Source organism: Nicotiana attenuata, chromosome 12 (genome assembly GCF_001879085.1).
Source record: "Nicotiana attenuata strain UT chromosome 12, NIATTr2, whole genome shotgun sequence".
NCBI lineage: Eukaryota > Viridiplantae > Streptophyta > Magnoliopsida > Solanales > Solanaceae > Nicotiana > Nicotiana attenuata.
This window is the reverse complement of record NC_032000.1, coordinates 27,354,352-27,369,200: the sequence shown is the minus strand read 5'-3', so window position 1 is coordinate 27,369,200 and position 14,849 is coordinate 27,354,352. Positions and strand designations below refer to the sequence as shown.

At 37.7% G+C, this 14,849-nt stretch overlaps 1 protein-coding gene across 3 annotated transcripts in view; it reads right to left on the bottom strand.

The window, feature by feature from the left end:
* The window catches only part of LOC109235479 (alpha-glucan water dikinase, chloroplastic), a 14,427-nt gene continuing 3,757 nt past the window's right edge, over positions 4,180 to 14,849 (bottom strand). For 2 of the 3 annotated variants that reach the window (XM_019401604.1, XM_019401603.1), the window contains exons 8-35: positions 14,313 to 14,537; positions 13,852 to 14,193; positions 13,657 to 13,764; positions 13,443 to 13,541; positions 13,231 to 13,326; positions 13,005 to 13,145; positions 12,792 to 12,880; positions 12,073 to 12,207; positions 11,699 to 11,861; positions 11,500 to 11,589; positions 11,240 to 11,425; positions 10,572 to 10,634; positions 10,435 to 10,497; positions 10,302 to 10,361; positions 10,056 to 10,208; positions 9,857 to 9,940; positions 9,445 to 9,621; positions 9,253 to 9,359; positions 8,922 to 9,135; positions 8,738 to 8,841; positions 8,262 to 8,394; positions 7,990 to 8,115; positions 6,862 to 6,972; positions 6,456 to 6,554; positions 5,924 to 6,097; positions 5,555 to 5,647; positions 5,207 to 5,322; positions 4,180 to 4,678 (exon numbers count right to left, since the gene is read on the bottom strand). In XM_019401604.1, coding sequence (XP_019257149.1) covers positions 4,474 to 4,678; positions 5,207 to 5,322; positions 5,555 to 5,647; positions 5,924 to 6,097; positions 6,456 to 6,554; positions 6,862 to 6,972; positions 7,990 to 8,115; positions 8,262 to 8,394; positions 8,738 to 8,841; positions 8,922 to 9,135; positions 9,253 to 9,359; positions 9,445 to 9,621; positions 9,857 to 9,940; positions 10,056 to 10,208; positions 10,302 to 10,361; positions 10,435 to 10,497; positions 10,572 to 10,634; positions 11,240 to 11,425; positions 11,500 to 11,589; positions 11,699 to 11,861; positions 12,073 to 12,207; positions 12,792 to 12,880; positions 13,005 to 13,145; positions 13,231 to 13,326; positions 13,443 to 13,541; positions 13,657 to 13,764; positions 13,852 to 14,193; positions 14,313 to 14,537 — 3,756 coding nt within the window. In that variant the 3' untranslated portion in view covers positions 4,180 to 4,473. The remainder of the gene's footprint in view (positions 4,679 to 5,206; positions 5,323 to 5,554; positions 5,648 to 5,923; positions 6,098 to 6,455; positions 6,555 to 6,861; positions 6,973 to 7,989; positions 8,116 to 8,261; positions 8,395 to 8,737; positions 8,842 to 8,921; positions 9,136 to 9,252; positions 9,360 to 9,444; positions 9,622 to 9,856; positions 9,941 to 10,055; positions 10,209 to 10,301; positions 10,362 to 10,434; positions 10,498 to 10,571; positions 10,635 to 11,239; positions 11,426 to 11,499; positions 11,590 to 11,698; positions 11,862 to 12,072; positions 12,208 to 12,791; positions 12,881 to 13,004; positions 13,146 to 13,230; positions 13,327 to 13,442; positions 13,542 to 13,656; positions 13,765 to 13,851; positions 14,194 to 14,312; positions 14,538 to 14,849) is intronic. The other variant, XM_019401605.1, reaches the window with a different exon arrangement.

Genomic DNA, 14,849 nt, shown 5'->3' with positions numbered 1-14,849 from the left:
AAAGCTCAAGGAATTAAGCCGGGATCGTGTTCGGGGGTCAAATTTGATAATTAAGTACGAACGAAGACTTGAGGAGGCATATTGCGCACTGTCTAGTAAAAGAGACATAACTCATTTCTCAGAACTCCATTTGGGCTCCACAATATAAGGTTGGAAAGCTAACTCAAAGGGCTACAACTTTCATGTTTTACATTTTTCCAAATTCCAAACGGAACAGGGTGAAAAACCGCGGTTTTGCCGCGACCGCGGCGGAACCGCGGCAGAACCGCGATAGAAGATGGTCGCGGACAGCTGAAGAATCAGAGGGCATTTTTGGCCGCGGTTCCACCGCGATCACGGCAAAATCGCGGCAGGAAGCGAAAATTTCAGGGACTAAAGTGCAAAACGTGGGATTTTAAGTCGTAAACCCTATATTAAACAAAGGAGGCCGGCCAAGAACAAGAGGAGGACATATTTTGGACACAAATTAGACCTAAGGAGGCAAGAGACACTACTTTAGGGTTAGACAACGCCCTTGGAGGCAAGAACACATTGGGAGCAAGGCAGAGAATTCTTCTACAAGTTTTTCCTTCCTCTTCCTATTTTTCATTGTTGGTTATGACTTTTAGTATTGTAGTTTTACATACTATTATGAATAGCTAATTTGTTATCTAGAGTTTTGATAGAACCTTTTTTAGGATAAATTCTTGTTATGTTTTTATATAATTGAGCCATATTTTTTCTCTATTTGTTCAACTACGTTTATATTCTGGTTGATTGAAGAGCTCTCAATTAGCTGTGCCTATTTAGTATGCATAACTCGGGAGAGAGTGCATATTTAGGTAATTGTTGAACAACACCACTCCCAGAGTATATGAGGGATCAATAACCGAGGGTTTAAAGGTGGGATAAGGGATAACGAAGCCTTGGGTGCGATCTGAAGTGAGATGTATTAAAAGCCAGCTAGCGTAACTCGGGAGAGTGCGTCTAGTAAATTGTCGTAATTACTCGGGAGAGATTTACGGTAATATGAGTGCTCATGATCGGTAGAGAATACTTAGGCGAAATTATAGAAGACATAGCGGGAATGATTCCGATAATTGGGGAAATCATAACTCTAGACCTCCTTAATCTTTTCTCTAACCCTCAGTATTGTTAGTTGTTAATTTACTATTTTAATTTGTTAGTTAAGTAGTTAAACAGAACAATCTTAATATCTATAAGTTAGGATTTGTTCAAGCTTGTCTTCTTGGTGATAGTGAACAGTTGTAGCTAAACCTTAGTTCTCTGTGGGATTCGACTCCGGACTTGTAAACCGGATTATATTTGCAGCGACCGCTTAGTCCTTTTTATAAGGCATAGTTGGGCGTGATCACAACACCACTCCCAAAGTATATGAGGGAACAATAACCGAGGGTTTAAAGGGGGGATTAGGGATAACGAAGCCTTGGGTGCGATCTAAAGTGAGCTGTATTAAAAGCCAGCTAGCGTAACTCGGGAGACTGCGTCTAGTAAATTATCGTGATTACTCGGGAGAGATTGCGGTAATAAGAGTGCTCATGATCGATAGAGACAATTAGGCAAATCTATGTGAAACATAACAGGAAGGGATTCCATCAATAGGGGAAATCATAACCTTAGATCCTTCTCTTAATTGTTTACAACTTAATCAGAGTTAGTCTTTATTTACTTAATTGCAGTCAGTTATAGTTAGTAAAAATATCCTCAATTGTTATTCAAAACGTTTGGGAAGTTGATTACGTAGAATTTAGTGAGTCTAACAAGAGTAATTGATAGGTTAATTCCTTGTGGGTTCGACTCTGGGCTAAATACTCAGATTGTATTTGCAACGTCCGCTTAGTCCTTTTTATAAAGCATAGTTGGGCGTGATCATTAGTCAACTATATAAATTGGAAAAAGAAAGAAAAATAAAAGATAAAACGAAAAGCACAATGAACAAAAATCATGTTGTGGATTGGATAAAAGATTCCTAAAGATTGAATTATTCCAAAATGCAAGAATAACATCAAAGCATCAACTCGTGGGAATATTTGAAAAGCTGAATGATAGTTAAAAGAGCAGTCCACTGAAACATACACATAAAAAGAAGTGAACAGAATCATCATAAAGAATGGTGGTTGTTTAACATTTTACAAGATATAGCATTGTTCTTAATTTTCTTGGTGGGTTGAAAATATGATATTAGGCATAGGTCATATATTAAATGCATAATCTAGGGTTGTGTAGGTCATATCTTCTTAGTTAATTTAAATTAGCAGAAAGTAGTTTCAAAAAGAATAGAGTACAACTAATTAAGACGAAGCTTAAAGGTATATTCAGACCTCTAAAGAGTAATGTCTAGCAATGATTGTGTCTCTGAGGCATGGTCAGCTTTCTTTGCTTGATCAAAATTTTTATTTCAACATTATCAACCAAAAAAAAGTGGTGGGGATCGGAATAGGGAGCATAGTCATTAAGGTATGTGGCTGACCACCCAAAAGTCCAAAGTGGAGATTTTCCTAAACCATGATTCGCGTAGGTTATTGTTTGAAAGATAGATTGTTTTTCTTTCCGCTTTATGCATTTAGTATTCAATATCCACTGCTCCAATATATACGAATTCGCTTCGCATAAGTGTTCCGTAAACATATGTGCATCAAATTTATCGATTTTATCGCACTCTTAGGTGGTTGGAAGGATGAAATTATAAAAAATAAAGAGTGTGTACCAAATTTTGCCCTTTGCTTTCATGCTTGGAGCATCATCCTTAATGGGACCATGTCCAGGTTCTTGTATCAACATGATTATGATGTCCCTCATGCTATGTACACAAATTCTAGTCTTTAAGATTTGCTTGCATTCGTGACAGCCCATCATTAGGGAAACTTCTTTTGAGTCATTGCATGCACATGCCCTTCTCATTTCATCACTATAATAAGTCATTTCTTTGATTAAACCCCAACACGACCATCCTGTCTTTGACAATTCATTTCGAAATTTTAAAATTTCGTTCCTAATTAGATATCTCACTTTAATTGAACGAAAAAGAGCTCCATTATGCTTTTACCAAAAAGAAGCTCATACCAGCGCTCTTCTTCTCTTACTTGTCTGCTAAATGATGAAAATTAAGCTTACTCCACTTTCATTACCAAAACATAGCATAAAGTCAATATAGAAACTTAGTTCTTAATGTAATGAATGATTCCAATTCAAATTAACCCACCAAAAGGGCTAATGGATAAATGCGCGACAAGGCTTGAAATACTTAGTAAGGAAAAGAGATAAAATAGAGCAAGACGTTTTACAGATATGGTCGGTCTATTTGTGCAGAATTTCCACATTACATTACATCACTAAGAAAAGATAGAACAAAGAAGTGTGAAGTTTCCAACTTTTGCAATTCAAAATGGACCTAGAATTTTCACGAGGTCTAGACTCTAGTGGCCACGAGGATATTGACTTGATAGCAATGTCTATAATGCTCTTGTTAGTGGATTTAATAGAGAACCTTTTCAAGTGGATCGAGACTGTGAGAGTCTTGTTGTTCCACACATATCCGTCAGGATCAGCCCATTACCCAAGCGTTGTGGAATTGGAGAAAGTCTATAGAAAGAGAAGGGAAAGGAACAAAGCGCAATTCAACATCAAAGACAACTTGCAGGCTGAATTGAGACCCATCCTGATGTTAAGCCCAATTAGAAATCTACAAAAGTTTGGTCCAGGAAGGCAGGCCCATACCCCGTTCTTTTAAAAATTTGCATGGCTACCCACTTCAGAACAACTTCAAACATCCGGTGTAAATGTTTGAAGTTGAACTTCAGCCATATATGCATGAACTTTAGGCGAAAATGGTTGAAGGCAAAAATGCGTAAACTTCAGCATATGAAACTTCAGACATTTTGTTCCAAAGTCTGAAATTGTTCCGAAGTGGGTAGACGTGCAAAAATTTATAAACTAGGTATAACTTAAACAGTGGCACCAAAATCGAGTATCTCGCACTTCGCCCCCGGGAATTTTGCAGATGGAACTGTCAAATAGGCAACAGGCTGCAGTTCAATTATTTCGAACTGCAGGATGACAAGTAGAGAATGAGACTATTGTTGCCAAACTCAGCCTTTCGTTGTCAACTACTTGGAAAAAAAAGAAAAAGGAAATAAAGCAAGACATAGAGCACAATCAAGTCACCAATACAAGCCAACGGGAAAATTGGAACCATCCAAATGATTTTTTCTTTGTTGCTATATTATTCAGTGCATTTTGCAAATAAATTATGCATGTATACTTTATATAGTACAATGCTTATACCTGCTCCCTATTACATACCGAATTAGTTTTTACAAAGTTTTTCTTATAATTCCTCATATTGCAGTGCCTACTTCCCAGTTCTCACCCAATAGCTAATGTAAATAGGATGTCATGTTTTGGATCACGTACAACCATAAAGGCGACTTCATGACATATATTCTCACAGAGCTCACTACAACTAGAATATGATCACATCTGGGGTCTTGTCTGAACGACATAAATCTTTCCATCCCTCACTACACCCTCGATGTCTTGAGGAGAGCCATATAGCTCCTCGATAGCATTTCCCGCACGAGCAATGTTGGACAGGATTGTCTGGCGGAAGTTACCATCAATTATCAATGGGTCGGAAGAGTAGTCAATTACAACTTCATCCTCCTCATCCATTGGTACACTGCAGGAGACCAATAAGGAAGGTGTCACAGTGATGCTATAAAAAAGTAAATTGAAGCATTTTGTTACAGATAGGACAGTTATGAAATTGAAGCATATGCAGTATATACGCCCTCTTGGGGGGAAAACTGAAGAGCTGATATCAGGAGTCTATAAAGGGTCGTGTTGTGATATATAGGGCTGCTTTAATCTTTATTGCTTGTCCTTCTGTTACATATAAGGTTGCTCTATTCTCTTTATTGCTTGTTATACGTAAGCCTTTCTCAAATGTCTGAATCTTATCCTAAGTATCGGGGTGTGCCTTGATCCTTAGTCTTGGACTGGAAGCCTGAGAATATTTGTCTTAGCTCCCAGGGAATTTTGCAACATGAAATTTTCAGAAATTTAAGACATACATCAATCTGAAAACTTCCTAAAATATTAACTTCCAAAAGTTAAAGCAGCATTATTTCATCTACCCAAAACTAAAGAAATGATAACTGAGTAACGTCTTCAACATTCACCGACTGAAACTTCCAAGAAAAGTTACCTGTCATAGAGGCCAGCACCGGCATAACCTTCCAAATCCTCACCATTGGAATCAGATCGGAAAATGATAGATCTTTTTATGAAAAGGCCAATTGGTTTGCTTGGGTAACCTAACACCTGAAAGTAATTTTAGATCCATCAGAAGATTCAGAACAAAGGCGAGAATCTCGCTCTTTCCCATTTAACTACCATCAATAGGAGCCCTTACTACATCTGCTTGGACACTAAATATCTTCTCCTCTCTCTTAAGAGTGATGAACTCAGAGGTTTGGTGGAAGGGAGGATGATAATAAAGGGGTCTACAAAAGGTAAATGTGACTCTGGGGGGAAATCAGGCACCAATACTCACTTGAGGAGAGTTGAGATCCTTTTTCTTGCAGATAAAACTCAAAGCACGGCCTGGATAAGCTCCAACAAGTGTTTCTCCAAGGCCCCTGACCACCTGTCCAGAAGAAAAGACATAAGCATCCTTTGCCCTTTACGAAAACAAACATATTCCGTGACCTGATGCTTTAATGATTTCTTTTTTATGCCTCTTGAACAAGCTAATTTCAACTAATTATATACCTTAAGAAATATGGTTACTTGTTGAGATAATGGCAGGCAGAGGAACGAAAAGTTGAGGAAGAGGACAGTTGCTAAGTGAGGACACAGTTAAGTTTTGAATGTTGAACTAAAAACCATTAGTATGACGAAAGGACAGTTGATCCGATGCTACCTCGGCATATATTTCTGAGGAGTCTCCAGAAGATGGGTTGGTTGTGTGAATGACAAATGCATAATCAGCATTAATTATTTCTTGGACAAGGACAGCCATGCACAGATAGTCATGATCCAGTTTCACCTTCCTAGTGCTGAAGTATGCTCTCTCATTCCATTTTGAAGCCCACACCTGGAGAACAGAAAAAAGGAAATTGCATATCCACCACTGAATAGAGAAGTAACGGCGAGAGGGTGTAAAATTTTGCTTCCTTTTTAAAGGAAAATGGCATCTTGAAAAGATCAAATGATACAAATGTAACAAGCAAAATCTCCCAAGGCGTCGGCATTTCAAGAAGCAACAGATATCTGAAAGCTTTGAAAATCCAGATACACCTAGCACTCCAAGAGTGAAGTCATCCTTGACAAAATCATTGACAAAAAAGAGGCTTGTACGTAAAATAATACTATCTGTCTATAGCTGGCTCCTCGTCACAGAAAGATTTGAGCAACATACTTACAGATGTTAAGGAATGCTACAGAAGGTTTACCTTTTTTATGGCCATCCATGCTTGTTCCCAACGCTTTGGACCTTCATCACCAGGCCAAGGCATGCCAGAACCCTGCATCTTCTCTTGCAGCTCGTTGATCTATAAAAACATGATGACAAGTGAGTTGGCCAAAGATGTCAATCTTCTCTGATGTAGTATATACGGATGCCCCTGGAAAAACTATCAAGGTATCTACTACACTGGTCGTGAGTTTCTATTAAAACTAATAACACGTGTGAAAGGATTGAATCAAAAGAAAAAACTTCCCTAGCTTGGGAGGATGATTATGAAAAAAGAGAATTAAAGCACCCATTAGAGAACCCAAATGTTGTCTCACCTAAAAAAAGGTTCAGTAAGTTACAATAAGGCATAATATATCATAAACAAAGAGAATAGACGAAGATACCAATTGAGCTGGCGCTGAAAGTTCTAAAACAGTTCTGCGAATTTCACCGAGAGCGCTGAACTCTCCTTCAGATAGTTTTCTCGTCAGAATTTGCAACTTGTTCACCACTCCCTGTGAATTTTTAGAAACAGTTCCATCAAATGGTATCATTCTCAGAAACACATAAAGCAACAGAGAGAAAGGCAGAGAGAGAGGGATGAGAGACCCATCTCAAACGTCACATTGTAAAGTAAAGATCCCATGATCCAGGAAACAAATTGTACAATTACCAAAAAACAATTTTCCTTTCTTTGTTGTGATAACAGAAAATGATCTTTATTTTAGATCTCTTTCCTTTTCTCTTTCATATCATCGTCATCATCACTGTCCTCCGTCTTAAAGATCCAATGACCCAGGAAAAAGATTGTACAATTACCAAAAATGATTCTATTGTCTTTGTTTTATACTTCTTTCCTTTTCTTTTTCTCTCTCTTTCTTTCTTCTCCTTCTTTTTCTTTAATAAATGAAACAAATTTGCATTTCAATCAGAAGATTCCTTGAGCAGTTCCAAATTAAGATTCCTCCTCCTCCTTAAAGATCCAAGTATCCAGGAAACAAGTTGTATGTTACCAAAAACAGTTTTATTTCCTTTCTTATGATAACAGAAAAAGTTCCCTTTTTTATTTTTTATAATCGTGGTGTCCAGTCCAGCTTGCACGCACCTCGACTAATTCAATGGGATACTTGCTACCTCCCACCACCGAGAGGTACCAGGTAACTCTACCCACCAAGACTTGGATAAAGGGGCAGAAGTCACCTAGTGGTTTGCCTTTGCTAGGATTTGAACCTCATACCTCATAGTTCTCAACCTACTTCACTGACCACTAGGCCACATCCTTGAGTGCTAACATGAAAAGATATTTACTATAGAGTTTTTAAAATCTCTTCTTCTTTTTATGGGTGTTGATGTTCCTAGAACTTAGTTCTTATTACAGTGATGGAAATAGAAGTTTGTTGAGGGAGCAAAATGTTATAGCACTGCAAGAGCAGCAATAAAAAGCAGCGCGGAGGATATTTTTAAAACAAACAAGTGGAAATATTAATGTAAACGAAGCTGATATTGTTTTTGATAAGTAGATGGAAACGAACCTGATTTATCTCGTCTGAAAGTACTTTTTCAAAGACTCCAAATGGAAGAGCCACTGAAGTAGGAATTCCCACCCAGGAAGGCACTTTTCCTTTCAGATATGCAATATTACGTGATTTAGCTCCAACCTAGATAAATCATTATCATACAAATTAGAGAATTATCACTGGAGTGTTCCCAGAATCAACGACAGCAGCTTCTATCACTTAGGTCAACAGAAAAAGAGGGGAAAACAGTTTAGTTTTCAAATCACAGTCAATATTGCAAACCTCACCATTTCACTCGTGAATTCATCAGATGATATTGCATAACGACCACCAAATTGCTTTCTCACCAACTTAAGTGTTGCTGAAGTTTCAGCTTCTACCAAGTTACTTGAACTTTGGAGCTCAATCTCTTTCACCTCACTATTAGATGCCAAAAGCAAAACCAGATAAAAAGAAAAAAGAGTGAAAACTGTTAAATTGCCACTCATATTTCTTGAACTTTAGACAGAAATGAGTTGCGCACAAAACAAAAAGTATTTCCGATGACAGACAAACTTGATTTTGGTTCATGAGTATATTCATTTTTCCCGAAACAAAATTTAGAACTTCAAGGCTACATTATAAAACCGTGTTAGGCACAAATTTTATGATTAAAACAAGCTAAAAGCTTGCTTGAGAAATTCGTGGTCAAAGAAATATTTGTTTGAAATTCCAAATAGCTAATAAGGTTTTGAGCAAGACTCTTACAAATAATTGAGTTTACCTATAGATTATGTCTGAAGGTGTAGGCTTTAAGAGCAAAATCCTTCCTTCCTTTGCTTGGAGGTCAGCCAATATATTGGGATCAAAACATGTAGCAAAGCAAACCTAACAAAAAGTTTCCTTCAATAATACATACATCATAATCTTATTCAACGCTCTAGACAATTTACAATAGAAGAAACTACCTTCCCATTTCTTGCTCGAACAGAAACATGTGAAAGAACATCTGGCATGTCTGGTGTTATCAGGGCAACAGCACCATCAGGAATTTCCTCCTCTCCTTTAACAGATTTTGCTACTAAGATGGTGGGATTCTTGTAGGTTTTATTCTGAACTGAAAGCAACTCATCCACAACAACAACATATCCAATGGCTTCAACTGGGCTGATAATCTGCCAACTGTGATAAGAGGACAAGAGTTTCTTGAGATTAGTAAGCAGTTCATAGGAGTACACATATTCTTAACATGCTATTAGCAATATCTTAGAGCATATAGAGGTATAAAAATCTAACAACCTTCCTAGATTTGCAGTTTTCCGAAGCACAGGATCGAGTCTATTAAGAAGTGAGGATAATGAAGCTGCTGATCCAGCACGTATAATTTCTTCCGTAAATATGTTCAACTGCATCCAATAGTCACAGAGATAAATTACTATGATAATTCGGTGCTGAATGTGTAAATAATGTTTTGAGTGAAAGAAAACATACAGCCCATTGGTCCACCCCAAGTGTTGATCCTAGATATTCTGCAGATGGCTGCAACAAGTGATGGTACCACTCTGCTTTGCTTGCAAGTGCAAGACGGGTTCTGTCAAGCACAGCTTTTGCAAATAAAGCCCAATGGTTGTCTCCATCCTTGGACATTGAAAGAGCTTGATTCCATCCCTTTGTAAACAAAAAGATATATCACTCAACAGAGCTTTGTAATCAAACTTTTGTGCAGAATGTAATGAAATTTTTCAATGAGCTTAATTTCTTTTTCTGCTCAAAAGAATAGCAGCTCAAACCTAATAATATTAGGTTGCTACACATTTTTTTTTATCTATCTCGAAAATATACTTGAGAACCAGTGCATCCAGTGAATCGAACAACAGTAGCACACTAAACAAGTTATAATTACCTTCAAGCAATAAACTAGATCTTCATTATCGTCCACTGAGAGCGCGAGATTTTCAAGAACGAGGGAGATGAAGTACATGATTTTCTGTGAAAAAAGTAACATGGCGATGAAGAATACAAATCTGAGCTTTGAAATAAATTAAACACATTTAGACAAAGACACTTGATTCAAAGACTGAGAAACATCTAAGATAACATACCTCAGGATTAGCATTATTCAATTCTTCATATCCCCTTTCTACTGCTGTCCTAACTGTAGAATCAAGGGCTATGTCCAAAAACAACAGATCCTTTAGACGGTTGTTTGGTTTGAAAAGCAAAGGCCTAAGCTCCTCACGAGCCTCTAGCAATCCCTACGCACACAAGAATTTCAGAGAGAGACAAAAGTTAGTGAGACGTATTATGTATTAAGCAAACGAAAAAGGATACAAGAAAGTTGGAGTTACCTCAAGAAGAGCTTCCACATTTTTATCTTCCACGTGGTCTAAGACAAAATGGAGGAGATCCTATTTGTAGAATTGATTTTACACAGATCAGTTCTAGAATTACACAAATAGGGTGCAGCTTCACAAGTACTACCTGAAAGCCAGATGGCAAGCCTGATACAGGATTTATCTGGACTCCAACCATAAAGCCTTCTCCCTGATGACAACCAAGCAATATCTAAGACGAAAGTTGCGAAGTAGAATGACTAAGCTTCATATAGACACCATTACCTCAGTTCTGTAGCCCATGCAGTTTGCAATAGCAGACTCAAGATCTGCACCTGAATGAACAGCCTGCAAATGGCTCACCATTAAACTGAGGTCTTCAAGTTATATAGAAATGATCTTAGGAGGTAACACCTAAGTCATCTCAAATTAAAGGGACACAACTGAGAACACGTTTTTAAGTAACATTCTCCCAGTACACAAGTATCCTCAAGATAAAGAGAATTACACCTCTTTAGGAACAATTAGTTTCTATGTCAGCTTGATTTGTTCAGTACTTAATTAATTCTTTCCTATCAAAACATATATTGTTCTGACGTTACATCATTAGATTATTACTTCAAATAACAGTCTGAAGTCCCATAATAGTTTAACATAAGCAGGCATAGATGGGCATATTCACATAGTCTAAAAGGACAGAGATAAACCTCAACCCTAGCAATACTAGTCAGACAGATACGTTGAAGTGGCACAAAAAGGATACAACTATAAACTGTCAGTGTCTAATACCTAATTTATGACTGGATTCACATATATGCAAAAAGGACAAATTAAAGAAAAGAAGAAGGGCAACAACATCCAGTTATCAGAACTCTCAAACAAGGCATCAGCCACTTCATAGATACAAACAAGATGAAGAGAAGAAAGCCAAGAAAAGGGATACTGTTATCAACCTTCAGTGTTCTCATATAGTGACCTAAATCACGCAAAAGACCCTCCTTTTGATCTCTTCTAAAATTTGGTTCAGAATGGATAGCACGGTCATAACTCAAAAGACGCTCTTTGTTTATTCCGTTCTCATTCAGGGTTTTCCAATAAACACCAATATCAAAGTCACTCTTGATATAGTCAATCAATGCCTGCAAAAAGAGTACATTATTAAACTACTTCTGAGCAAAAAGTTTTCATCAATTTTCGCTTTGCATCTCAATACCTGACAGATCACAACATCATCAGGACTAGTGTTGTTATGCAGCTTCTGATGCCATTCTTCCATCATGCCACCCTTGCAGTCATTTTTCCTCTGAAAGTAGAAAAGTTCTCTTATCGACGTGTCCTTCACTAAAGGGAAACTAGATACCCTCCCCATTATCAACGAAAAGGCCAGAGGAAAGATGAAAATATATATGAACCTGGATGACCAAAATTTCATCCCTAATTCGCTGTCCTACGTCTCCTTCACCTCCACGTCCAACAGTTGACATAATCATCCGCAAAATTTCACGGTACTGAGGGTGATTGGTGAAAGCATTCTGCAACAAGTCTGTAAGCCTGTCCTGAGCTTTACTTATTTCACTGTAACAACAAAGACATAAGGAAAAGTCAAATTGGATGCTTGGCACTTACAGCAAAATGAATCAGCAACTTGTCTGAATACAAAGAACAAGATTAATGAGAAAATTTGAGACTCATACTTAAATTATACGTTGGTATTATAATGGAGGATAAGAACCTAAGTTCGAGGATAAAAAAAGTACATAAAGTTGTAGATATAAGAAAGATGTACCGTGGTTTGACGTTATAGTTTTTGTTCCAGATCAGCTGCCTTGTAGCCATGAACCTCATCCACACAAGAATTCCAGCAAAACCAAGTTCACCAGCACCAGTGGCTTCTTCTATCAAGTCACCTGCAATATTAAACCTGTTGAAAGTAAAAAATGACATGAGGTTAAAACTCAGCACAACAGTTGATGACCAAACCAGCAATCATGCATGAAAAAAAAAACCAGCCAACGCAGGCTGCCAAGTTACAAACTGATTTTTTTAATTTTTTTGATAACAGTGTGGTGTCCCGGCCAGCTTGCGCACACCTTGACTAAATCCACTGGGTACCTGCTACCTCCCCCCATAACAAGTACCAGGTAGCCAGTACTGGGTCCTATAATATGCAAAAAAGGATAAATATGTTCACAAAATATCGTCAGGAAATGCCAAAGTGAAAACATTCAGTGGACACCTGTCTTTAAAAGTAAAGCAAGAGTATAGACAAACATATGAAAGCTCTGTATCCATTCGCTCTTTTCAGGTTCCAGTATCAAGAGGATTCATCATAACTAAACTATTTTTACCCTAGTCGTTCATCTATTACAACCCCACTCATTCATCTGGATTGAATACCAGAAATTCCCAATACTATGATAAAAAGGTTAAGAGCTTGAAATTGAAACACAGAAAAAAGTAAAGAGCCTCAAGTCAGAGATGGAAGCCAAAAAGAGATCTGCTAACCGGTGCATAAATGACTTCTGAGCCTCACTTTCCATATCTGCTATTTTATCCAGTAAAGATTTTGCAGTTCCACTGCCATCCCCAGCAGCCTAATGGGAAAAATTGAGATAATCCATTTCAAAAACAATGAAACAGATAACCAAGAAAATACCAAAACGTCAAATCCAACTTGTATAACAAGTAACATTTGAAGATATTAGGAAGAAAAGAGACCTTGAGAGCTGGTTTAGATGCAGAACCAAAGTCAACATAGAAGTCCGACCCTTGGTTTTTAATCCATCTTCCACCAGATAAAAGAACAAATGGCATCCCCACGAAGTTGTCATCTTCAATTACTATATCCAAAGATTGGACCTGAAAAATTGATTCCGTTGAATGAACTATATAATTAGCCTGCGGTCGGCTAGTTTATATCATCTAAGGAATTTATTTGGTATACCATAGAAGTTATAACATCAGAAGAACTGGCTGAAATAGGGATTTCCAAACCCTTGTCTAATATACTGGATCCAGGTGACGTATTCGAAGGTGGTGCCTGGAAATGTAATTGATTACACAATATTGGCAATGAACAAAAAGGTTTTATTTCTCTTTCTTTTCCTTTTTGTATCTTTAATACAATCAGTTATAGGAGCTATTCGTTTCACACACCTTAGAAGTTAGACCATCAGAAGAACAGGCTGAAAAAGGTGTTTCAGCAGCCTTGTCTAAAATAACTGACGCAGGAGGCAATATGCTTGAAGGTGGTGCCTGAAAATGTAAATGGTCACAGGTTACATAATATTGGTAGGGCATCGGAAGGTTTTACATCTTGCTTCTTTTCTTTTTTTCATTGCAAAATGTGTAAAATTTTGTTGATTCTTACCATCCACTCTCCAGGACTTTTGGATAATGCCCAGTGAAGAGTAATTGGCTGATTTACGTCTGTAGCTAGATGTACTTTTATCTTCCCAGAGGACTTTGTTACCAGTACCTTAAAAGGTAGAGACAATGGAAGATTTCAGAATGTGCATTCAAACGTAGCTTTTGTGGTTACAGTCCATAATAAGTTAGCACTCACCAGTAGCTCCCCATCATCAATATTAAATATCTTTTTATTTACGACTGGATCATCAACCTGCTCCTCCTTTTCCTTGGCATAAAGCTTAATTTTAGATAAGGCTGGTGGTTCTTCCAAGACCTTTTGTACTTGTACTGCAGGACTGGAAGGATACTTATTAATAAGCTGCCCAAAGTCTCTCTTCTTTTTTTGGATTCTTTCAGCGGTAGAATAACTTTTTTTCAGGTGCTTGGCCACCTTAGTTTTTATCTCCCCTTTTGTAATCTTTTTCCGCAACTCATCAAGGGTAATGCCTTTCTCGAGCTCAAGTTGCAATTCTCTTCTTGATTCTTCCAGTTCTTCCTGTTAATAAAACAGTACTTGATCAAACTTTCACATCAATAGAAGAAAGCATACCTAGATTTTATGCGCCGGAAGATGTACACAGACTACATAAACTGTATAAAGGGTTCAGAATTTACAATTTGCTTTTCTGGAGGATAGTTCGGCTTTCCTGCTTTCTCCCACCTAATGTAAGCTTGTATTTGAGCAAGGTCATCGGGTATATCACTCTTTGTTACAGGAAGAGGCTCTTCTTTGCTTTTACCTTTATCATTAGTTTTTGTTAGCCTGGCTCGAATATCCTGTATGGAAGCACCACGAGCTATTTCCTCCTGTAGCTCAGTTCGAGAAGCCTCGTATTCCTCCTGAAATGCACAACAATAGTATCAGTAACTAAGTAAACAGCAAAAATGTCTAACAACAGTGGGTTAGGATATAGGATATCTCAAATAAAGAAAGAAATATATGAGTACCAGCAACATGACTAGAATTTAGAGCTTGAAAAGCATACAGTTGAGAACGAACAAACATAACATCCCTTTAAGCACAACTGAGTGTTTCTCCTAATTACTGTATATCAACCATCATTGTCTTGATTAGGTAAGTGTTGTTTGATGCACAAATGAGAGAGCACTTGGGGAGGGAGGGGGGGGGGGGGGGGGGTTCTTAGTTGCTAT